General features: G+C 43.8%; 1 protein-coding gene across 1 annotated transcript in view; it reads right to left on the reverse strand.

Annotated features, from left to right (window-relative positions):
• Positions 1–4327: 4327 nt before the first annotated feature.
• The window catches only part of COL9A1 (collagen type IX alpha 1 chain), a 68721-nt gene continuing 46792 nt past the window's right edge, over positions 4328–26256 (reverse strand). The window contains exons 22-31 of the mRNA XM_044421446.1: positions 22700–22753; positions 21875–21946; positions 17464–17499; positions 17256–17300; positions 15302–15334; positions 11940–12086; positions 10014–10068; positions 7902–8090; positions 6228–6305; positions 4328–5216 (exon numbers count right to left, since the gene is read on the reverse strand). Coding sequence (XP_044277381.1) covers positions 5035–5216; positions 6228–6305; positions 7902–8090; positions 10014–10068; positions 11940–12086; positions 15302–15334; positions 17256–17300; positions 17464–17499; positions 21875–21946; positions 22700–22753 — 891 coding nt within the window. The 3' untranslated portion in view covers positions 4328–5034. The remainder of the gene's footprint in view (positions 5217–6227; positions 6306–7901; positions 8091–10013; positions 10069–11939; positions 12087–15301; positions 15335–17255; positions 17301–17463; positions 17500–21874; positions 21947–22699; positions 22754–26256) is intronic.

Here is a 26256-nt window from a genome sequence, read left to right on the forward strand (position 1 = left end):
CTACGCAACCTCGACATGCTCTGAAGGGTCCCCCGACCTTCCCAAACCAACTGGGGGAGGCTGCAAGTAGGAGGCAAAATCTGGTGCCACTACTGGATTCAATCCTTCATGTTCTGCGTTTACTCGAAGTACCTTGATGAATACGGGTGAAATGTTTTACCCTGATCTTTAATGTAGGCCATGGCCCGGGCTGGGTAACATTTGGTCAGTACATGATCGTGTACAATTTTTGCAGTTATGCAGCCCTTTTCCTAGAAAATGTTGATGCTAGAAAATGTTAGAGAAGTTACCATGTTCAATACACTGAGATCTGGTTCTTCTGTTCCTTGAACCAGAGAATTTAAGCCTCCCTCTTAACCGATTTACTAGGCTGGTTTCAGAATTTTCTTGAATGAATGCTGCGCTTTGGATTATTTAGGTTTGTCTCAGAAAAACAATAGCTACTGTAGCTGGAGCTTAGTCAGTGTGACACCTTGCAAAACTTAAGGGTCTGCGCTGTACCTCCTTAAGTCCACTTGGTGGCGTGAAGCTCACTTTTGCTTGTGCACATGTTTAATAGGTGTTGAATCTGACGAATGCATATAAGGCAGGAAACTGCACTGTCTGGAAATCAGTCAGTCTTGTACCAAGTTTCCACTTTTGTCCTTTACTTCTGTTTATCCTTCCTTCGCGTCTTAAAATGCGCAGTTTATTTTATATTTTGTAAACATAGGGAACAATTCAGTGGAAGTTTTATATATTTAAAGTCTTATTCTTTTCTGCAGGGGATATTTAAGCACATGCTTAGGACTCCCATTAGGAATTAATGGGACTCAACAGTACTTAAGTTTGCTTGGGTCATGCTCCTGGTCTTGTTCCGTTCTTCTGGGAGAACTGTGACATAGTTGCAATGTATATGCCGGCGCTTGTAAATAGTGTAGCTTGCAGGCAGAGCCACAGGGCGCTAGCAAGCCCCACGCCGTGAAAGCAGCTTTGTGCAAACGGGAGGGGATCCTGTAGGAATTCTTCGGAGTCCTTCTTGCTCATGTTGTGCCACAGGTCTTTATGGGAGCACTAAGTTTATTTCATTATTGCCAAAAGAACAAAAAACCTTTGTAAATGATGTGGAAGCTGTAGCTATTTATCTTTGATATTAATATTTCAATATCAATATTTTTGTACAAAAAGTATACTTGGTTTCAGGGTTAATTTAAGCCTGAGTGTAGTCACTTTTTTTCTTTGTCTTAAATCTTTCTTTGCATTTTATTATTCTATGCAAATATGTTTTCTGGATGGGCAGGTATAGTTTTTAACACATCTGATAACCATTAACAGAACTTCAGGTCATTATGGTTGCAGTCTTTCTGATTAGTTGAAAAAGACTTTGAATGAAAAATATGTTGCAAGGAAAGAGGTTATATAAATAGACCAAATAGGTGTACACAATTTACAAGAACCAACATGACTGCTACAGTCCAATGAGTCAGTGTGTGCTGAGTTTATTGATTCTAATGAGCTTAGAGCACAATCTTGGATGCAGCTACATAGAAGTTAAGTGCCACTGAGTTCAATGGGACTTACTCTCAGGAAAGTGGGTACAGGATTGTGTTGTTTAGCACACTTCTGTGTTGGATTGTGAGCTTGGTTTGTTGTTTGATTTCTTTTATAAAAAAAAGAATGCATTTAAGTTATTTACTGATCCTTTTTTCTTTGTAAATATCTTGTCTTCTTGTTTATTTACTAAAGTTGATGATAGCAAATGGTATTGTTGCCTTTCATTTCTGAAAAAAAATTTCTATTCACAAATCTGTTAAAAAGGTTCCATCTCCTTCTTGCCCACAAATGAGACATTCAGTTAGTTGCACGATAAGCAGATTATTATCTACTTGGTTTTGTTGGTCTTAAATTAATTTGGAATTGAGTTCAATATGCAGTATGTTTATTGCATATGTACATGTGGTTATGTTTTTCTTTAAAGCCACATGATAAATTTGTGGATTTTTCAGAATTTGAGCAAATTCTGCTTCAGGCAGGTTTAATGAATTTGCATTTTTCTCCTTGTACATTTCTTTTAACAGTTTAATTCTCCTGATAGATTATTTTGTTGGTTTATATGCTATTGCCATGGTTGAAATAAAAGTTAATTAACAGAAGAATGACTCTTCAGTTGCTTCCCTTACATGTAACTTGTTCTTAAAGCCCAACAATGTTATGAAAATAAAGTGAGTGGGTTTCAATGGCACTTGCAAGCAGGCATGCCTGGGAGGGTCATCGGAGCGTTTTGCCCCATGGACTACTAGTGTTAAATTTAAGGTCTTATTTATGGTCCCTGAAATATAAGGTAGGTAGCAACTTCTGAAGATCAGAAGTGCCCTGCTTACCAGAAATGCATACATATAACTACTTAAACTACCTTTGCCTGTGATTAGTTAGATAAGCTGAAACAAACTTTTCATGATATGAAAAGATTGGGACATATTTCCAAATAGTTGAATTCCCAGCAGGGAAAAATGGTTTCTGAAGTCATTAAGGTATTGTTTGTAGATACAGTGAAAGTAGAGAAAGTGAATTAGACATGCCTTTTCAAGATGCACTCTGCCATGCTTGCTTGCACATAACATCCTCACGATTTGCTACCAAAGCCCATTTTTAGTAGCCTTAGACTTGGTAGGTCCGTCTACATGTAATGCTTCCCCAGCCTGGGTCCTTCAGGTATTTTAAGGATGCAGCTCCTAGAATTCCAGACTTAATCATATGGCAGGGACTGATGGGAATTAAATCCAAGCATCTGGAGGGCATCAGACTGGAAAAGGAGGTGCTGCAGCAGTTTTGCACAATGCACACACAACTACTGGTCTGGCCTCCTGCAAGTGAGCACTGCACACAATCCATGAAGCTGTGTTAGTTGCACTAATAATGGCTAAAAGCAGGACGAGCTGGCACATCACGTGACATGCTGAAGTAGGTAATCTAAAATGGAAAAAAGTTTTCTGATCTCCTCAAGGAGAATGCTGCTACCCTGACATAGCAGGTGAGGGTGTAGCCTGGCGAGGCTACGATTCAAATCTCTGTCCAGCCACAAGGCATACTTATGTCAGTCACTTATCTACTTCACCTCCACGGAAGTGGGTTCTTTGGAAGCAGGGTGGGACAGAAATGTACAGTAAACTATGAATGCTATGACATTAGACCAGAAGTTCCTTCTGAAGACAACATCCACGGAGTAGTGAAGAGGCACAGCCCAGAGACAGCTGAGCCATTTCCAATATATTTCCTAAGATGAGTTGCTAAGAAAAATTGAGAAAAAAAAAGATTGGAAGTGCCGGTGGCAACTACTTTAAAGTTGCTACCCCAAAATAAGTTTTCTTTCTCAGCAAAGTACAACCGCATGGAATCTGATAAAAAAGATTTTATTGCTTTTGGCCAATGGCTATTGCAACTTTCCAGAGGATAAAAATACATTTTTGAATTACAACTCCTAAAGATTCAATTCCAAGATGAAAAACTGAAATGAAAAATTTAATACTTGGGGTAGTAACCAGATATTCTAATGGATTTGTTAGATTAATTCATGACCAGGGGGCACTGACTCCTGAGGTGGAAATAATTTTTGCAGAAATCCTTGAGTCTACCAAAGCATAAAGAGAAACCCTATGGAGCACTTAAGGACCTCCATCAGCTACATCAGGCAATTAGCTTTTCTTTTTAAGGAAAGAATTCAAATGTAAATGGGCTGACAACTAAGAATTTTAGACCGCAGCTCAGACTTAAAGGGTGAATAACATGGAATGCTGGACATCTTCCAACTTCATGGCTTGAAAACCACGGCTTGCAACACAAACGCCATAAAGCTGTAGAAAGGAATAATAATCAAGTGAAGGAAGGTGTCTCTTATGATCTTTTGTATATGTCCATTTTTATAATCGACTTTAAAAATCAAGTATATTGTCTTGTACAAAAAGCTTCTCTCAGAGTTTAATATCAGTTTGAGAAAATGCCCAGAGGTCTGCTGGAAAGCAGTTATGTCAAAGTAACTTGGAAGGTTCATGTGGAAATGCAAAGCGTACAACATCCAGAATTTGTAGGTGCTATATAGCAGCAACCGGGGGGTGGGGGAGGCGGAGGGCAGAGTGATGGCCATTTACAAAAGGGCACTTTTATTCTTCTCTTGCAAAATGTCAGACCAAAGAATATATATATGAATTTACACAGCAAATTACTTCATACAATGCAATTCTGTTCCCTCGGAAAATGAAATGCAAAAATATAATGGGATAGTTAGAAGAAGGTAATTCAGCAAAGCTGCTTGTTTTATTTTTATTTACCAGTCATACAAAAGAATGCAAAGGGTTAAAAAATGATATTTATTTCACCTTTTATACAACCAGAGATATGAGTTAAGATCTTTTAAAATAAATAAATTCAGCTAATAGTCTTAGCTGTTCCCCTACCAGTGGCTTTTTGGCCTTAATTTCTTCTCAGACAGATGAACACATGGTAGAGCTGGTGACTGGTGTCACATTAAGCAGAATTCGGGACCTATTAGAGTAGAAAATCAAACCCCTATGTGTGGCTTATGGGATCTGTGGCTGGTGATCAGGCAGGTTTTTTTATGTGGCATCTAGGCCTATACTTTTGCAATCACAGTGACAGACAAACCTGGGTACATTTTATAAATGAACTGGACAATACAACCAAAGGACTTGATGGTCTCTGACGCCGCAGTGCAGCACCATCTGAATGGGGGGAAGGGTTAAGAGAAGTAGCTGGGAAGAAGTCTTTCTAAAAATCAGACAGCTGCCTTTTGCCACGGTAAGAAAGAAAGGCCATCTGGTATCACTTGGTAAGCACCATTTTTAGAAGTGTGGTTGCCTTGTTCTGCTTGTACAAGTTGAAGAATGGGGACAACCAGTGCATTTTAAGTCTGTCAAGCCTGTGATAGGATTCTCTGTGTTTTTACAGTATGCTTTCCTCTGCTGTTTTCGCTCCGTTGTCAGATGTACAGATAAGAAGTACGTTTTTTCCACCCGCTCACGTCACGAACGCTTGCACTTCTCACGGCCCTTTCACATTGGCAGCTCGCAGTCCAGCTTGCACGGTGCAGGCTGATGGCTCACAATAGCCAGGAGGGCCCGGAGGACCAGGGGGGCCTGGGACACCAGGTAGGCCACCTGCTCCAGGTGGGCCTTGCATCCCATCTCTCCCGTTGGTGCCATAGCTGGGCTTGCCCGGCTCCCCTGCAGAGGCAGACACAGGACATGGGTCATGTTAGTTCAGCCGGTGAGCTCACCACCCTTCAGAGCAGCCAGCGGAACAGCTTCGGAGGGCAAGGCTCCTCTTCCAAAGGAAAGGACTCAGTCTGATGTTCACGTTTCCCCTCGTCTCTCATCAGCATAAATGAAGGCAGTCATGTCATCGGGAACACCAAAAAATCAGATCATCATTCCATTGAACCAAACCAACATGAGCTCCATGTAGAGTAGACCCATTGCAATATTTGAAGAACTTCACAGTAATGCAGTCTTTTGAGGTTACTGTCAGACTAGCTCTTATATGGCAAGTCACTTGTACCATAATATCCACTAGAGGGCACTTGTGCTGCATTTATAAGGAAGATTTTTCTTCCACAGCATTTCCTCTCCTCACAGCAAGATACAGCATGGCTATATTTTAAAGCGCTGGGCAGACAAAATGAAATTTAAGGGATTTGCAAATCCTCACACATATCACACATTCTGGTGTTAAGTGGGAAATCTATTTGCCATTTTTAATTCACTCACAGTGCACTTGATCCTGCCCTCATGTAATTTTGCCATTCCGTGCAAAGGATGGCAGTTCTGCTTCTTTCGAACATGATTCTAATAATTTTCTGTCTTGGCTTCTTGCGTTACAAGCTTGCTGTCATGAATAAGCAAATCCACAGTTGCCCGCACAGATGTAGATGCAAAATAAAAACCTCTGGGACAAAAGAACATTTGGATAAAAGCATGAGACTGCTAGCTATAATCTGGGAACTGAGCTGGAATTCTTAAGAGGCATATGGCGCCTCCAGCATATAGGCTAAGATGCTGCAAAAGAGAAAGGTTAAACAACCTGGGAGCTGGGGAGACGGTGCCTTCAAAAGCAGAAAACTGGGAGCTTTCTATTCACAACACATTCCCTTCCTAGGAAGCACTTGTATTTCCAGGTGGCTGTTAAATATGTGTGAGCACACATCAGAGGCCCTAGGAATAAGATTTAATTTTTACCTGGAAGTCCTATTGGTCCTGGTAAGCCTTTGGGTCCTCGGCCGGGGGGTCCTCTCTCTCCCTTTTCACCTGTTTCACCTAAAACAGATTCACGAACCGTTATTTGTTTTATCCTGTATGCCTATTTAAAATGTGTACATGCTGCCTTCCTGGAGTCAGGTGGGGTGTCTAATGACTCTGCGGCCAAGCAGCATTGCACTGATTGCACTGATCCTGGTCTCGCACAGCTCTGCCACACTTTCCTACTGAGGCACACGACATCTGGCTGGGGCTGGAGCTTCTGCTTTCTTACCCCAGGATGAGCATGATACTCCAGCAAGCCTGTACTAGAGATGAAAAAAAAAAATTCCAGTAATGGGAAGTTGGGGAAAATGGAAAAATGTGTAACATTTATTCATTTATTTATATCCCACTTTTTACTTCCGAGGAACTCAAGGTGGCTTTAGTTTGTTTATTGTAGTGCTATTTTCAGCTCCAAAGCCACTTTGGGACAGCCTTCTGAAACTAAGTCCATCCAAGTATTTTGGACTTCAGCTCCCATCAGCCTTGCGGCGTGCAATTTATCAAATGGCTACTTTCAGCCATCAAGAAGAAGCACCCAAGTGGCTGAGGGAAGGAGGCCGAGAGCTGTCTTGCTACAGCCCCCACCCCCACATGGCTTACTTATTTCCAGAAATTTTGCATCTGCAGTTTTTCTGTAGAAATCATTGGCAATAAGGACTGGGTAACAATACATAAACACATTCCTTTAAAAACTTTGCTCATCATTTAAAAGAACGACTTCATAATCCAAAACTACAACATGTTGTCCATGTTTGGGAAAGAAAAAATGGTGCTAGGTGCTTCCAAAATAAAAATCCGACTGTTTTACCCTCCAGTTTGTCCATTTCTTTTCCAGGCCTCACATCCCTAATCTGTATGACAGCCTAGAGAACTAGAAGCTAGGATGTTTGGAGAACCCTCATGGAGGAAACTAACTAAAAAGATGGAACTGTTTTCCTCCTCTTTCCCTGAACCAAAATGAGAAGGGAAAGGTTACTTCAGGTATTGGTTTCAAAGACAGAATGAACATTGTTGAAGTTATTTCTATTAATTTAATTCTGGATCAACTTGGACACATTTTCCTTTAGGCTCCATATCACACACATCCAGCAGCAATCAATACATTAAATATGTAAGCCAAACTCTCCAGCACAATCCTATGGATATCTCCTCGGTGACAAAGCATCCAGAAAGCATGCCTGGTACGTGATGCTTGGGAGGCGGGGCTAAAGGTCCAACACATTTCCCCCGTGAAATACGCCGCAGGGGCTTAAAGGAAGAATAAAGGACAGCATGACAGCTCACCAGGGATTACGTGATCCCCAGAGAGCTGCCTTGCTGCCTGCGACATCCATTTGGGGGTTGTCAAGTTATGCCGTGCCAGTGCTTATGTGAGTGTTAAACTATTTTTGCATTTCCCTGGTGTGTTCAAGGGTTATGCAAGGATGGTTTAACACTTGCTTACTGGGCTTACAAAACGGAACGACCTCCAAGTGTGGGCTGCTTATGCAGCTCTGTGCCTATGGATTCCGAGGGTCCAGGCTGAGTCACGACATGCAGTCTGAATCCAGCCATTCACTCCCATGGCACTCACTCAGAAGCACTGCTAACACTCCACTCTGTGCCTCTTACCTTTGGGGCCTTTCAGCCCAAGATCACCGGGAGGGCCCTTAAGGCCCGGCAGACCTCGGGATCCAAGCTGCCCCAGGAAGCCATTTTCTCCAGGAGGTCCAGGGCTTCCAGGTGGGCCAGGCGGGCCAGGGAGGCCTGGAGCACCAAATTCCGGCCTCCGCAGACTAGCAGCCAACTGAGCCAGATGTTCTGCTCAGTGAAAACAATGAAGAAATTATGAAGACACACAATAGGAGTTCACTTGTTTTTAGACTCATTTGTAATCGCAAAGAAATTAATTTGACACATTTCATATCCCTCAGCAATTGCCAAGACATTTTAAAACTCATATCTACTTTCTTTTCTTACTTGCTTAAGCAGGGGGTTCTTACAAGTTTTATTCAGTGGACAGCACAGAAGTGCCAGAGCCTGGCTTTTTATGGTGCTGTCCTGCAGAGATGGAGCGACCCCGTAAAGGACGCCACAGCCCTGAATTTGGAACAGCTAAGCAGGGCTGTCGTGGGCAGGCCATTCTGGAGAGCCTTTGGCCATAAGGTCATGATAATCAGAGATGACTTTACGGCACACAACAGCAAACTTTAGATATTCCTCAAAATTGTGAGTAATTTATTTATATGGCAGAAGATGGAAAGGATCACAGGTAACATGCATCTGTCATAGATGACACAGCACTCATACGGACAGGAAACAGCAGTACTTGGATGGTACTTTTTTTCAATGCCCATTTTGAAGCATTCTGTGAGAACACAATGGCTGCAAGCCAGCATTTGTGGAAAAGGAAAAGAAGTACTTCTTCACACAGCACACAGTTAAATCCTCATCCTCCATGAATTAGTCCAGTCCCTTTAAAAAGCTATCCAAACTAACGGTCATCCCTGCATCTTGGGGCAGCAAATTCCATTGTCTGATGATGTGAGGCACGTCTTTTCCTCTGTCCTGAGTCCCCTGCCATTCTGTCTCCCTGGAAGACCCCAGGTTCTAGTATTACCTAGCCACTTTCTTCATGCCATACCTAACTTTGCACTTTTTCCATGCCCCTATTGCTTGCCTTTTTCCTAAATTAAAGGGCCTGACTGTGGTAACCTTTCCTCACAGAGCAGGTGCTCCGGCCCCTTGATCATTTTGGTTGCCCCAAAGCTATCCAGACCTGCCTCACATTATATTTCCCTCAAATGTTCCATTGTTTCCCAAACTACCTTTATTATTTGGGGTATTTGCAGTTTCCGTATGTTACATGGGTGTGATCACTAAGTGGCACGAGGTGGCCCTTTCTTCTTCCCCCTCCCGCTCCCTACCCATTCCACACACTCCTTTCACGTGGGCAGGAACCACGTCCTTTCTCATTCGCCCCTGCATGACCGCCCAGTAAAGCTGCCCCTCTCCTCTGTCAAAGCAAGAGCATGGAGTCAGAGACGGGAGAGGAGAAGCACCAGCAAGAAGGCGATGCGGCAGGCAGGAGCCACTGAGAAACAAAGGCCGGCCTACATCAGCCTTTCCCAGCCTGGTGCCCTCCAGATGTTCTAGGCCACAGTTCCCAGCTTTCCTGGTCATTGGCCAGGCTGGACGGGGAATACGGGAGCTGAGATCTAAAACATTTGGAGGGTACCAGCTTGGGGGAAGCTGGCTGACACGTTACAGGACAAAAATACCACTGAGGGTATCAGCGACTGTCCTCCTCGGAGCTGCTTTCTGCCAGGTGTCCTGTTCCTGCTGCTTGGAGCTAAGGCAAAGCTGCTCTCAAGAGTAACTGGTATTGATCCCTTGCTTGGAAATGAAATCTTCCCAGAAGGAAAAATTTAGTAAAGGTGATCACCAGCACCAGCACCAAAGTTTCTCTTTCAGTTAGAAACAGATACAGAGCGAACCAGAAGGGGTCTCCCGGGCCATCTAGTCTGACCCCCAGCTCCAGCCAGCTCCACTTATGGAACTAATTGTTTAGTTTCATTTTTTTAAGCACACACATTGCTCTGAGAAAGAACACACATGCCACAAACATTCTAAATGTAAACAAATTTATGACCCTCAAGCAGGCCAGGTGAAATTCAGTGTTTTTGGCTTTTTAAAAGAACACTCGCTTTCAAACTTATAATATATAAAAATATATAAGTTTACCTTGCATCACTCGCATGCAAACCTGCTTGATGTGGGCATCTGTTGGCTCTCTGCCCTGAAATAATAAACATAGTATTAAAATGTTTTAATCACCTTTGGCTTGAGGAAATGTTACAAAAACCTTTAGCTTTTAAACCTGAAGTCTTCTTATTCGGCATTATACCTGTGGACATTAGCAAACAAGAAATGTATCTGATTTTACATGTAATTACTGCAGCGAGGATTGCATTTGCTCAACACTGGAAAAGTGAAGAACTAGCCACCGACAAACTAATTTTTAAAAAGATCTTGGACTGTGCAGAAATGCATAGATTGACTTTATCATTGAAGGAGAAAGAAGATACTGACTTCTATCAAACCTGGGACTCTTTTTATTATTGGCTAGAGAAATGGGACTTTGTATAGATTTAAATATGTTTTTAAGTTGTCATAAATGGAAAAAAATGCGGGGGCTGACCCAGCAGGCCCAATGTTTTTGATGATTGATGTTGTTTTTAGTTTTTCTTTGTTTTTAGGATTATAATTTCAAATAAAACTTATTAAAATGTTTTAATCACCTTTTAGCCACCATTTATGAGGATATTGAAGATGAGGATGGATAAAATGATGAAGGATGCAAAGGAACTCAGGAAAGAAGGTGCAAGCAAGGCAGCACCCACATACCCAGACATGCCGTCCTGCAGCTCCTCCTTTCCGTGTTTCCGAGCACTCCAAATGCAACTGCAGACATGATGAGGGTGGGGAGGAGCAGCCACACGGGCGGCCTGAGGAGGGTGGGTGGGAGGGAGGGAGGGATGAAGCAGAAGGAAAGAGCCCAAAGAGAGAATGTTGGGGTGGGGGAGAACCACGTTGGACTCCACCATCTTGGGATTTTCCAGTAAAATACTCAACGGAGCCCAAAGCTGCATTGCAAGTAGGACATCCTGTTAGCACAGCAGGAACCAGTTCCTGAAACAACCAGAAGCAAGCAGAAATGCTAGTGCAGCAGACAGGGGCTCTGCTGAGCTGTCCCAGTCCAGAAATAAGTGTTTCCATAATTCCTGAGATGTTTCAGGAACTGCGATTTCCTTTTCCACCAGTGCAAGAGAACTAGTGGACAGCAACCACACAGGGCATTGCTCAGTGGCAATAACCAAACTGGCACTATGTGTTGTATGCAAAAGTTTGGCATCCGAGCAGGCATAAGCAGTCAAGATCTGGCTGTGCTCCCTATTTTGACTGAGACATCTAAAATGGAATGAGGTGGTGAGAACAAAACGCACTGGTTGTACATAAAAGCTACACAGGGACAAAGGATTCCCAACCCAATGCATACCACAATCATGGCACAGATTACAATTGTGTAAACTTGGCATTTACAGTAATCTTCAGTTACCTCTTTAGACTTGGTTGTTTATGGGGTGTGCTTGGAAGGAAGTGGACACACAGAGCATAACACTCCAGCAGCCCCTGAGCTAACGGCTCCTGGGGTTCCACGGACATGCAAGCGCTTCCTGAGCAATGGGACTGGCTTTAGGCTGGCGAGGTCACAGAGCCCGTTGAGCTCTGCCAAGGTTCCACAGCACAGCAAGGAGAGGACTTGCCTGCAGCCCCCTCATGGGATGCAAAAAGCCCCTGGAGGAGTGTCTTGTGCTCGGAGCAAGACGTGAACATTGGCTTGGGCCAAAACAGATTTTCGCAGCCTCCCCTGCCTCTCAGAAGGCACTGCCTTAGCTACAGCAAGGCAGATATCCAGCTGAAGCAGATCCATGGGATCCAGCTGCAAGCAGGATAATGTGACAGCCATGACACCCAACGGCTACAGCATCAAGCTTTGCTGCTAGGTAAAGCCACACAGAGCATCTTTCCAGCTGCAGATTCAATTCTAATGCAGCCGTAAGCCTTGTCATTACACAAAAAGGTGCGTAACAAGGAACGATTACTTACAGCTGGGCCCTGGCTGCCAGGCAGACCAGGAGATCCTCGTTCACCTTGCAGACCACGTGGCCCAGGTGGCCCCCTCAGTCCTTCTACGCCAGGCAAGCCACGGCTTCCTTCAGGCCCACGTGACCCTGGTTCACCGGGATTCCCAGCCTGAAAGAGCAAAAGAAGAAGGAGGAACCAAGCATATTACTCTTCTGCCACAACAGCTCTCTGATGCTGTGCTCAGGTTTCTGAGTCATCTACTACGGGGTTTCTTGGGAAGAACTATGATTTGACATTTGCAGACTTGCATCTTTGCAAAACAGAAAGGCCAGTTAGGCAATCAAAGTGTGAGTGTCTCTACATGTCTGCGCAGTTCTAGAGATTTCTGAGAAGGAAGGCCCCAGCGGTACTTTGGCCAGGCTGCCGAGGGCTCCTGGGCAAGGCACCCCCCATGTCCTCCCTCCCACCCTCCCTTGGAGAACCTGCTTTGTCACGGCCACTGCCACCCTCTTGCATTTCCCCTTGCCCTCCACCTCTACTTTGCTGCCACTTGCCAGGGAGCAAAGCCACTGCCCCTCCTTCTCTCACCACCACTGCCAGAGCCAGAGCCAGAGCCAGGGCCAGAGCCAGAGGGAGGGGAACAAGCCGGCTGCAGTGGGGAAGGGGCAGTGCGACGCCCGGGCTCCTGGCTGGGGCCTCTGCTGGGCATGAGACTTGGCAGCTCCCTGGCCAGCCTTCCCTTGACAGTCTCGGATCCCTGGTCAACAGGCACAAGAGAGAAGCCAGAAGGTTCCAGCATGCCCTTTCTCGATGTGGCTGCTGTGCACGATGGGTTCTGATCTAAGCCCTGGCTAGAACTCGCACGGGAGCGGAAGGAAGAACCCAGTGGCAGCACTTCTGAAGCCTCACAGAAGAGGTAGGAGGGAGGTTCCTTTCGCTTTAGCCAGAGAGACTGGGGCTTCACTCTGGGGGAGCACATTTATGCATAGCTGTTGGTCAACAGAGAAGGAAAGGACTATTGCATGGCAAGCACCTCCACAGCGAGACGTTACAAGTGCAATAGGAATCCCTGAAGCAATTCTAAACTTGTGCTTTTGCACAAATCCTATGAATATATTAAACATTTCAAAACAGCTTAACTACCAAGAAGGCCATAAATCATGAGAGCTTTTAAGCTACTCATTTCTGCATTCTATAAATATAACGGCAGAAGAAATAAATATTAGATAAGCTAGAAATGGGTAATACAAGCATTTGAAAACTGCTGCTTTGAAACCATCAAGGGGGGAAAACCCTGACTGCAATTATTTCTCTTCTCAGAGAAACAAGAATTATGCCAATGTTACTTTTCATCCCTGAATTTTTTTATTTATATTTTGGAAAATGTCGGAAACAGAAGACATCGATAACGGGCTTTTGCTTACAAGGCTTCCTAGTATCTGACAGCTTCTCCTGAAACCGCATTTCTGCGTTCTCCCTCATCCTGCGAGCATATAATGGGCTTTCCTTTTCAGGACCTTGCCCTGGGCTAGATCTTGTGGGGGGGGCAGCAGATTTACACTCCTATTTTGAAATTTCATTGCTCAGACTAGGTGTGTGCATGTTCAGGGACTACATAGCCCCCACCTCCCAAGAATGAAAACCAGTTTGCATTTCCATTTTAATGCATCCTGTATTAAAGGCTTTATTCGCCAAGATGTCCAGCATTGTTTATAATATAAATAGCATCCTAGGATAATTCAGGATCTTTGCACAAATGAATTCTAATTCAGTGCTCAGTGATGCAACTGCTATTCATCTGGGCAATTTTTCATATTTTGCTGTGAAGATAAGGTTTGGTTCTGAGACTATGGGATGCATTAAGCAAAAACTAGGGGGTAGGAGATGCATGCAGAGAAAGGAACTGGGGTGAGGCAGGATGGGACGAAGGGCAAGAGCAGAGCAGGGACGTGTTTGGTCCAGACAGTAAAGGAGATCTGAAGACAGAGCTGGTACACATTCACGGGACATCTGGTCCCTCTTGGCAGGTATAAGAAGAGATGCAATTATAGAGCTGCTGACACCAAGCCTTGTAGGGTTCAGACTCCAAAGGAACAAAGTCACGGACCTGGTTTGAATGTTACAGCAATAATTCCTGGGCTGAGCCAGGTTGCAAACAAGGGGAGATTCCAGACAAGGTGCTCCCAAGCCGAGGAGTGTTGCTCATATGGATTTATTAGCTGGCATTCTCATGCATCAATGAGGAATATAAGTTCCAAACTAGCACATGAAAAACATATAGAAATTGAAGTGATAAACAACAAGCTCAGTTGTAAGAAAGCATATGAGGAAGTCAGATTAAACAAATAACTAAAAGTGCATTGTATGTAACTTCAAAAGTCCAGTGGGAGGCCAGTCAAGAGCAGGCCAGTCTGAACTAGGCCTGCTGATTCTTTCTTAAAAGAACTGCTGCAGTTTTCTGTTTTGGTGTTGTCCTTCTGATCTTTCTTGCCCATCAAAAGGCATAGCTAACCCTGCCCCCTTTTTCTTTTCCAAGCCATCAAGCACACAGTGGCTATGCTTAGACTAGGTTTCTTAGTGTATGAAAGTCTTCAGGTAATGGAATCTGTAACATCTGAACCAGAAGGCTGTGATCCCTAGCTTCTAAACAAGCCAGGATATTAAACCAAGTTTAACCCTAGTTCCATATGCTGGTTTATTTGGATGTCAATAACCATGCTTCACATGCTATTAACTCAGTCATGATTGCCGAACACTCCCACTGCCAATCCCTATCTCTGCATGCATGAAAGTGCTTATAAGCACACGTGTGTGTTTTAAAAAAGGGGGTACAACTACGTAGTTCTTAAAAACATTGCTAGCAGTGAAATCCTTTATTGTCCTAATCAGTTTCTGCATCCTTCTTTATCGTGCAGTCTTAGATGTTCTACTTGGAAGTGTGCTCTACTGAATTCAGTGGGATTTACTCCCAAGTTAGTATGAAAAGGACTGCAGTTTCAGAGTCTACGTGACAAGCCTAAAAGATGCTCAGCCTTATATGTGACCAGTATAAAAATTCAGTCCACAGATACAGTTCTACTCCTCTGTTGTGAAGTCTCTGTTCCCTTCCCACACTGACTCATTAATTTACCTCTCTTTTCACCAGTACATACCAACTCTCTATATTCCACAAACCAGGAAGTCACTTTTCTCACTCTGAGAACCCCTCTAGTAATCCACAGCTTTAAAATGAAAATGATGAACGATGTCTTATATTTTCCTTAACTTCCTTGCTTGGAGAACTAAATATTTAAACTGCATTAACCACCCCTCTCTCGTTGCAAATATTCTACTGATTTATTATGGTTTTGATTTTTCATAACAATGTAGTTCATCATACTTACAGATCCTTTAGGGCCTGGCAATCCCATGTCACCCTAACAAAACAAGATGAATTATGTCAGGATGGTATATATCTGTGCATTTTAAAGATAAGGAATCTCATATTGTACTCTAAATGTTTACAAAGTATACCACCATTAGGGAAAATGAGACTTCTTGCTGTACTTAGATATAAGCTTAAAGAAATAATACAACAGAAGAACCTACTATAAATTCACAATTTAAAGGGTTGAAGAAAAAAGAATTTGGAGTTTTTGCTTTGGGTAAATATTTCCTGAAAGCAGTGCTTCCTTCATGCATTTATGCATTTATATGCCACATTCAAAATTCACCTCTGAAGCATTTGCATTGTCTTCCACAATAAATAACGTTATGAAAATCCAGTGTAAAGTTTTAGTATCCAACTAGTATCCAACTAGCTAGTACAGACCTATAGTAGCACACTCTGTACACAATTTTCAGTGGAAAAGCCAAAGCTGAAATAATCTGAGCCAGTAACCAGGAACATTAGAATAAGATTTTGCAGGAGAGTGACATCCTGATCACCATATTTATATCTGTCGACACCAAATTCAGAGTATGACTGTTGGCAAGGGAGCTGGCCCACAAACACTCCGAAAAGGCATCCTGTAATCCGGGACACAATGAAAAAACTGTGAGGGCTGCAGGAGCTGTCCTTGGTCTTCTCCATTCCAAAGCTTCTAGAAATAGCAGTTCCAGTCCAGCCGACTGATGAAGTAAGCCAGTAAGCGGCTGGTTTGTGGATTACAGCTTCTGGGGCAATTGCTCCTTAATTGCCAACCTGCTGCAATGCGTGGAATTGCTATTTTGGCAACAGTTATTCCAATACAGTACAGCAACCCTGAAGTGCCCAGGAGGCAGGAGCTTGTGGTGCTGCCCCACACGGGGCAATGACGCAGAGCAGAGCAGGCAGCCCTGCCTTCTTCTGCCTCAGGTCTACTTGGAGGCAGCAGAGAGGGGGGGCAGAGCTGCTCAGCGGCACTGCCTGGAGGACAGCGCAGTGCCAGCTAGTGAATTCGGCACTCCCACTTCCTGCCTGAGAGTAGAAGGCAGGAGCTGGCCATCTGCTTGCTGTTACAGCCCTGTTGTCTGAAGAGGCACTGCTGAGTAAATCTCTCTCTCTCTCTTTCTCTCTCTCTCTCTCTCACACACACACCCTGCTGCCTTCTCCAGAGGGAACAGGAGGCAGGGTGACCAACCAGCTCCCCCTTTCTTCCTGCTGCACTTCAGGGCAGGATCCCTGTTTGCACTAGTGGGGCAAAGAGGCTATTTTTCTGCTTTGTTCTCATAGCCCTGGCGTGCAATGGGAAGCGATGCCCAGCCTCAGCTGAGGCGAGGATGGGGGCTGCCCACTGCGAGGGAAAAGTGCACAGCCCTTTGCATGGTGCTGCAGGCCAGGCTGGAAGTTTCTGTCTTGCATGTCAGGGCACAAGCCCTGTGCACGCAAGGAGGACTCGTGGGCAGCCATGGTGAGCTGGAACCAGCTCAGCGAAGGGGCTCTCTGGGAGAGGAGCCCCATCCTTCCTCACAGGATGTCTTGAGGTATTGCCTGGAGGAAGGGGAGGGAAGCAGAGGAGGGGGGATTGCAGCAACCATGCTTAGTTCGATCATCTGTCAAGCTCAATGCAGGTACTTCAGAAAGTCACCAACACACCATCGCTTATCCCCAGGGTGGTTGTTGTGCCATACAAACTCACTCAGGTTCCTTGGGACTGTCCAATAGCTAGAGGTTATCAAAAAACTTGAACCATTTTTTAGAATCTCGCCTGACATTTCTAAATTACTCAGAGTCTCCTTTTCAGCCCTGCTAAATGTGCAACTCTTGCAGCAGGACGTGCTACACTCTATTTGTCCATGTTACGGGAAGCAAAATCTACATCTGACAGTTCTACATCTGAGTCTTCAAAACTGAGTGGATTGAAAAGCGGGTCTTACAAAGTCGCCTCTCGCTCCCGGCTCTCCTTCTCCGCCAGCAGCTCCCTGTGTTATAACAAGACATGTATTAGCAGCAAGCAGCAGGCACGTCCAGAGTTTTGGCAATGTTGGGAGGCTAAGATGCAATGAGAACATGCATCTCTTTCCTTTCAGTGCCAGGGAATACAAAAGTTTCAAATAAATAAAGTTTAAATAAATAAATACTCACTTGTTCTCCTTTAGGCCCTGGTTCACCAACTGAACCCTATGTGCAAATTAAAAATAGTACAATTTTTAAAAAGCCCTATCAATGAGTGACTGTAGAGACATTGAACATGGCCTAAACATTTGAATGGTGAGCCATATGTCTGCGTGCAGAAAGCAAGCAATATGTGACTAGAAAACAAAGAACAATCTCCTATATCATAGAACTTTGAATTAAATTAAGATTAATTAACAAACCATTGAAAAGATGCAGACCAAGTGCCCATGTGACTCACAGAATTCACTCACTTAAATCTGGCTCCACAAATGAACATGTTCTGGTGCACGGGGGGAGTTCCTCTGAAAGCTGCATCCCCGTTCGGTGCACTTGGAGAGGCGGCGCCAACGTCCACTGTGCACCTGGAGCCATCCCTGAACCCGGTGACTCACCTGGGGCAGGGCTCTGTGCATCTGCCAGGAGTCTCTGGCATGAGCTACTATCATGCCAACATCTTAATCCAGGAGTACTGGATTTCCTTTCTTTTGGCTAGTTGTGCTATGGCTGGGCCACAACCAATTCTAGTGTTTATTTATAAAATACATTTAACCCGTTTTTCTGTAAGAAGAGCTGATGATACAAGTGCTATTTGAAAACACCTTGATCCAGAGAGAAAGGCAGAACATCACAGCAGCTGGACAATGCCCAGGCCTTGAGGAAATCCCCCATTTCAGCCAAGGAGCCTTGGGGCAGCCAGGGAGGCAGATCTTTATACAGCTTTCCTTTCTGAGTAGATGCTTAGACTATTTTCATTCTCATCGCTACTGCTATGATCTAGAGTTCCATTAGAGCAAAACCCAGTGAGGAGCGAAGCTGAGTAATTAATGCCTTCAAAAATCCACCTTGCCCATCCATTGTGCTCCTTTTGCTGGCAGAAGACTAATATGGCATGTGGAGACTGCAGGCACCGTTTCCTCCAGGGTAGCCACGGCACGATTCCCTCCTCTGACTTCAGTTTACCACCTTCACGGCCTGCCTTCTAATCTGAACAATTATGAAACCGCTCGCTCCAATGCAGTTCTGGATCTTCAGAGACTGGAACCAGGCAATACTGACAGCAAAATGTGCATTGCTAAATTATTCTAAGTTACATTCAGACTCAAACAACGTGATCTCATGTACAGAACAGCTCTCTGACCTTTCAGTGCTAATGCTAACCCTCTTTCCATTGTCTTCCTTTTTATTTTCATACCAAAGTGCACACGTTCTCTCTCCCTGCCTCTCAAATAACTTGTTTCCAGAATTCTTTCCTTCCTCACTTGTCCCACTATCATGGGATGTGTCGATGGGGACATTCAGTTAAGCCCCCTGCATGGTTCTAGCAAAGGCCCCTAGTAAATGCAGTACTTGTGAATTCTACCTTTCTTTCTGAAAGGATTCCAACACCTTTAAGGTGCAATCCTATGCATGTTTGGACGGAAGGAACTAGCACTCCTCCAGAATGCTGGAAGTTGCGGAACATGTTCTGCCTAAACATGCATCACAAAACAGTTTCATGGTAGAGATGGAATTCAGTGCGTGGCACTTTCTAACTTCACAATGCAAGAAGCTTCTCCTGTTGAATTTCTGTCATGTTTGTATTAAAGGGAAGACTCTGCCCCTTTTCCAGATCTAGTTAAGGCTTCCCCTTATTGTTCTTTGAAAGGGATGGGGAAAGACTTTGCATTTTATCAGCAGCCAGAGCTTAGTACTAAATCAAATGTCAGAGAACCTTAAATTAGTCCCTTAATTAAGGCTCCACTTCTAAATATACTTTCTTACTTCATCATAAATCTGGTGAAAACTGTGCAATTGAATGAGTAACTATGTTGAAAATCAGGGCACTAATGTATACATTATGTGTTTCTTTATGGGAAAGTTTAATATGCAGTGAGGCAGAATTTGCTCTCTAACAGTCGACTTCCCCGTCTCTGTCCCATCCCTGCTGGGTGGGGGAGCTCTCAATATATCAAAGCTTTCCAGAGCCCTTTATACTGAAGGCACACGTGCACTCGGAAGACTGTTTCATCTACACTTCTTGCTTCTCTTGGCTTGCATAGAGAGCAAAACACCTGCTGAGAAGCAAGACGATACAAAGATGGAGTACAGGGCGGGGGGAATAGCAAATGAAGTGAACCAAATAAAACATATTCAGTAATTGCTACTAGCTAACATTTCTAAAAGGTACATTTTGTATTGCATTTCAAAATAAAGTAATAGTGAGAGTGCTTTTATATGAAGCGCTGTGCTTTGGCCAAAAGGATAAGTACACGGTGACAATGTGGGCATGGATCCCAATGCAACCGTAAGTGATGCTGAGGCTTTTGCACCAGGATGCTGGGCAGGTGCTGGTGCCACTCTTTGCATGAGGCGCTCTGGGTGCCGACGCATCTCGTATCCTGCAGAGCTAGTCCTTTCTTTACAGGGGAACAGCTGCCTCTGGCTATTTTTGTGTTTCCATTGTGTACGTACAGAGTGGGGTGATTCTCAAAGCTTTGGGCCACACTTAGTCCAAACTGCCGATTTCTGTACATTCAACCTGAAAGCCCAGGTTGCCTTTTCAACACACTAAAGGAAGCTAGGTTGGCCATGTAAGAATTGCAGAAACCAAAACAAAACAGAAGAAAGAGAAGATATGCATCAACAAAAAATAGAGGGGTTGTGATTTACCTAAAATTTACATGTGCTGATTTATATGGCTAGATGGATATTTGGAATAATAATTATAAATAGAAATACAGTACATCTTTCCAGAATATGAAATACTGGGTGGGGTGAGGTGGGTTTTGCTGTTCAGTCTGCTGTTGATGGCAAAGAATGCTTGTGGTTCTTCATCTTTAAACCAGAAATGCACAGGCCATCTTTCAAACAGATGGCCCGCCATACCCTCTGTAAGAGGATACCTGGCTATTCTGCAAGACATGCAGGAAGAGTTCCTGGAAAAGGCCACTCTCGCATCATCCGCACACAGGCATGCTGGTCCCAAACAGGTAATGGACCAGAATGGATGGAGAAGTATAGCATAAGCAGAAGGTGGAGATCAGATCAACGAGCTGATTGGGCCCCATACAAGAGCAACATCCAGGACACGTCTACCTTACAAACTGCCCATTGAAGTGTCGTGGCTTTCCCTCCAATGAATCCCGGAAATAATAATTTAGCACAGGTACTAAGAATGATCTTTTAGAGATCCTTAGTCCCCCTCTGACAGAACTACATACACAGAAGCCAGTGGTGCAGAGAGAAGTCTCCTAGCCAGCACAAGCAACTAGCCTGGGCTACCTATTGTTGGTCTTTCCTTGGGAACAAACCCTTTCTAAATTAATTCCTTGGAACGGGTTGCTACAGAACTCTGACAGCTAAGCTAAAGCTATAATGATCAGTGCTGCTTGTAAGAGCATCAAATATCCCCCAGCAGGGAAGAGGCAAAGAGAGTCAAAGCAGCCTCTGAAGTTTTGAAGCCTTTCCAGAAAGAGAGAGATCTCTTCGACTATCAATTGAGAGCAAAGATCTTTCCAGAAGTTGCCGACTAAGCAAACCGCCACTGTGAATTAGGAAGCAGTTGACTAAAATTAGGCAGGCGTGCAAATGGAATTATGTGGCTGCCTTCCAGAGGCTGGAAGTTTGGGAGAAGCAGGAGAGACCTCCTCTGCAACCAGGAAAGCAAAACGGGGCACTCTCCATGTAGAAACAGCCTGGAAATTTATCTGAGCAGCAATTCAAGGAATAGCAATGCACAGGCAGTATAGAAAGTCAAAAGGATAAATCAAAAAGATCCATGGTGGTTTGTAGCTATCATTTTCTGAGAAAGGATGGACGCAAGTGAGAGTGAATGATTCCCCTGAGAGGCTGGACAGCTAATCAGGCAGCCAGGGCTGTACATAGAAAGTGAAGCATAGATGGGCAACCTGCAGCCCTACAGAGGGGGCTGGACTGCAGTTCCCATCCTCCTTCAGCACTGGCTGTGCTGGGTCCAGCCACTGGCAGCTGCATCCAGCAGTCTCTGGAGGGCAACACGCTACCTGGCCAGATACCAAGTGATGGGAAGGCAATGAGCGCTATGTGCAATTATAACTTCGATTGTGGGGAGGATTTCCAAGAAGATCCTTGCAAAGACCGCAAGAGAATTTTTATGAACACCAGCAAAGGGGAAGCAGACATGTAAAACTGAGCGGGGGGGGGGGGGGCTTGTTAGTTGTACCGCATGGGTCCTAGAAAAAAAAGGGTATCTATATAATCACTGCATGTTGATAATTTTCAACCATTTTCCCCTTTGGGCTGATGTCTGCTTCTCCACATGGTGTGAATCAGAAAACTGAAATGTGTTTGTCTGTCCTCCATTAACATGTTTAACTCAAAGTAAGGCATCACCATTTGGACCAGTACGTGGAAGGCTTACCCTGTCACCTCGAGCACCAGGCAGTCCTGGAGGTCCGGGTACGCCTGGGAGGCCGATGTCACCCTCGGAACCCTGTGGAAATCATCAAAGACAGCACACCCTTAGGTGGGTTTTGGGACTGAACAAAGGGGTAGTCGAAAAAGGCAACCAGGCAGGCTACACCTTCTTTCGGGAGAGTAACAAAGCAGGGATTTTTGTGCCTCTCCCTCTGAACAGTCCAATACAACCTGCTACAGTCAGAAGATTCGTGTCTGGGCTTTTAACCCATCTGCTAAAAAGTTTGTGCTTTCATGGTGCGGGGCATGCTGTAATCTGTCTGCCCAATGGGGCAAGCATTCCATTCCAACAGGGAGCTCTTTCAGAGCCTGGATACTGAGGCTGCCCTTCCAGCAGGAATTCTGTAAATGGAGTCTGAATGATTTCAAAGAAAGCATTCATCCTCACTACTTATTAATGCCAGGTAGCTGTTTGCAATTTTTTTAAGCTGTCCTTTCCGCACTCCCGCCTCTTGTAAATTAATAACACAAGTAACAGCTAACATCACTACCTTAAAGCAATTTGCAAAGAGGGACTTTTGCTTTCCTCCCCAGTTGTGCTGCATAAAAATAATGGGCCCCCAGCAGCGTTTTAGGGACTTCAAATGATGAAATGTGATGGTTAGTAGCATCACAAGTGAAGATGGGGAAAGCCAAAAACGATCCTATTTGTGTTTCATCATGAATGTCTTGTATAAATGAAAAAAGTTGTTACAGACCATGCAGAGAGCCATAAGGTCCTGAAAAAATAAACACACACACTTGATGGGAGACGTCGCTGGCTGCTTACCATTTTACCTGGTGGACCTGCCGAGCCTGCAGGACCCAGTTCTCCTCTGCTTCCCTTTTAGGAAACAACAACATGCTGTTAAGGCAGAGACATATTTTGTGAAAGCAACATCAACAATTATCTCTTTTTATTAATGCTCACTATTGCTTAAATCAATTAATTTTAACTATCTCCTAGCAGCCAAAAAGATGCATACAAAACGGCAAGGACTTGTGATTACTTTCTGAGAGCCATTTTCCAGGACCACACAGGCAGAAAGTATGTGAGTTGCGGGAGATCTGTGCAGACTCCGTCCACAGAGCCTTCCAATTAGATGGATGCCCAGGAGTTAAGTTCCCATCACATCACCAGGCATACCTGGCAGCTCCTAGAAGAGGCATGGCAAGGTGCTCTGCTCGTTGTTACCAAGGGAGCAGCCACTATACATGGGTTTGGACCCAGATTTACTCCTATGTAAGAGAGACCCATTGAGATTAATGGGACTTAAGTAATTAACAACTTAACCTTTTAAGTATAAAGTATGGCATAACACTCGCTTCAGTAAGGAATGCGCTGCTACAAGGTGCAAAGGTGGAGAACAGCATCAACTAGACCCGATGGCCTCCATTCTCCGTATGCCTTTCTACGCCAGCTACAGGGGGAGTTACGTAGAGGGTGATACGGACTCATTTTGCTTTACTTCTAGGTTTTGAACGTTTGAGGCCGATTGTCAATTTCCACCTTCAGTTTCAAGAGGCTAATCATCAATTTCCATCTTCCTTGTGATTCTTAACTTTTCATAGCCTCACAGAATGTTTTTGAGTGCATCGCATTCACACCCTCACCAGTAATCCTCTCTAGGTTTGTCTCTAAGTCTTGCAAAACATTATTTGCATGGAGGCCTTTAGAAATTTGAGGAAAATAGAAAGGAACATGCACCATGGAACAAACCAATAATATGCCTTTTTAATCTTGCATTTTATCACTTTTGAAGGCAGTTTGTTGGCCAGTTATAGGAGTGGTTATATAATCCTATGAAAAAGATTCTTGATAAAAACTGATGACATAAAGTGCAGGAGAAAAGATTAAGACTAGCTTTTACTACATATTCAGGTAAAGAAACTATAGCACAAATGGATGTGGAACAATGAACAGAGGAACAAATGCATAATAAAATACATTTTATCTCACGACTCAAAATTGCATGAAATCACATTTCAAGCAAGGCTCAGATTGGAAATTTACTGAAAATAATAATGCATCCTGGAGGAATCAAATAACTCAGAATGGAGGTAAGTTTCTAATCATCACTTCTAGAAAATTCTTATGTTTGCCTGAGAAAAGGCTTTCACAGAGTGACACAAATGCTTAAGAAAAAACTTTCTGTGACACAGAAGATTCATTAGCCTTTTCCGTAAGTTTAGCTGCTGTTGCAACTTGATTATTACATATGACTCCAGATGTCAAGTTTCCAGTCACAATAATATTAATAATATGTATAAGTTTGAAAACTATTTAACAGCACAATTCTGTGCATGTTTACTCATGTTCTCTACATTAAATGAGGCTTAGGTTCCAAATAAGTATTAACAGGATAACAGCCTTACTTGCTTCCCACAAGAGCGACATCTGACTAATGTGCAACTGAAGGCATCAATTTTCACTAACATTATTGTGTGTGACAGGCAGTGGGTGGAGGAGAAATAAATTAAGGCGCTTAAAAAAAAAACATGTTCTACGCCAGTAACTCCTGGGATGAAGAAAGAAATAGCCATGGCTTTGCAACCGTGTGCATTGTGTTAACTTAGTTCAGCCAATACATTTACTGGGTTCAGAAGTAATTTGAAGCCATATTTTGGTGCTCCAAGGGGCCTACAAGAAGACTGGGGCTTGTATGCTCCCTCTTCTTAAAACTGTAAGTTCCTTCCTGACTTGTATTGAACAGCAGTTTTCCATTACTTCCAGACTGGCAAACTATGGATTGCACCTGCCCTGAAAATCATTACTGCAAGCACAAACCATAGTTTATTCGTGCAGTTGTAGTGACAAGCTGCAGTTTAAGACAACCCAGAGAGAGAGAATCATAGCACTCAAGAGGAGAAAAGAGCATATGAGTATATGATCCGTTCCAGCAGGTTCAGAAATATCATCAGCTGATCAGGATTTCGCATTACATGTGAATGAAGCTCAACTGTTCTTCAGACAACGCCTCAGTATCTGTGGGGCTTATTCTTGCACAGTCAGTGAGCAGAGATGCATAGGTGGGTGTGCGGATAAGTCACCAACACACCTAGGCCAAACGACTCTAGAAGATGGATCTCTTTGATACGGCAAGGAGCTTGGACTACTAAATAAGGCACATGACTAGTTGCATGCAACTGGGGCTCAGTTTCGCTCGAAATCTACCCAAGCCTCAATTCACACGTCTGTGTCTGAGATGTTGGGGATTTCACAGAATCTTTCCATGGGGAGAACTCTTTCTATGAAATACCTCTCCCTGAAAACGTTCACAAGTGGCCACTCTGTAAACATCAGGGTTTTCCACCTGAGTTCCAATTCAAAACAGTGCCTACTCACCATGAATTGATTTTACCATCATAAAAACATGCATGGGTTAGGCCTTGTTTTATAAATCTGGGACGGATCCTTAGAATGCCTCAGAATGCATGCTTAGGACATCATGTGGAGAAAGGCTTCGCAGTTGGGAAGGGAAAGAATCCTGAACACAGTTTTAAGGAAAGAAAGCCATGACAGTAAAGATACAGCATCCTCTCCCTAGTTCTCTCTCTGACCTATTTTGAGATATATATGTGCACGGCTCCCTTTCCAGCTTCCTAGGCACAATTCAAGGTGCCTTTGCTTTGTTTTTAGAGACTCCCATTAAGATCTTTAAAATTAAGAAAAGTGCTTAATTCATCAATATAAGTCCTCTCAAACAGCCTGAATGCTTAGGGCTTTATCCTATGCATGTTCAGACAGAAAAAAGTCTGACACAAGTTCCACAGAGTTGCAGATTTTTCCTGCCTAAACCTGCATAGGGGTGCACCCTTCGTTACTCTTAAAAGCTGCACCCTCTTGTTTTGAGAGGGACTGTACATACATCATTGAATGCACACATCATGCTTCATGTTTAGAAGGTGAAGATTCATTTCTCTGCATTGCCACTAAAGAAAGCTAAGGGTGTTTGCAGTAGCAGGGCAGGGAAACACCTCTGCTTCAGCACTGCTGTCAATCAAGATCCACAGGGCCAAGCAAGAGGGGCCACTGCGTCAGACTCTGCACGCAGCATCCTCGTGCAGGCATCTTAACCCCAATGATGAATGAGACTTCGTCATTTCAAAGTGGATACTTGAAGGTGAATTTTAACAGACTTGAACCAAAATGAAGTATGAGAATTCAGAGTAATTTCCATAATATATGTGAAGCAAAGCTTATGTGCTACTGGGCAAAAGAATTATGAAAAACATTTTTTATTTACAACATTATACATCCTATTGTGGTGTTTTGACAAACAGTCAACCACAATTTCCTCCATCCTCCTGTTGAAAATAGAAAGAGCTCATACATCAAATGAATTA

Source organism: Varanus komodoensis, unplaced genomic scaffold (genome assembly GCF_004798865.1).
Source record: "Varanus komodoensis strain SLA01 unplaced genomic scaffold, ASM479886v1 scaffold12, whole genome shotgun sequence".
NCBI classification, from domain to species: Eukaryota; Metazoa; Chordata; class Lepidosauria; order Squamata; family Varanidae; genus Varanus; species Varanus komodoensis.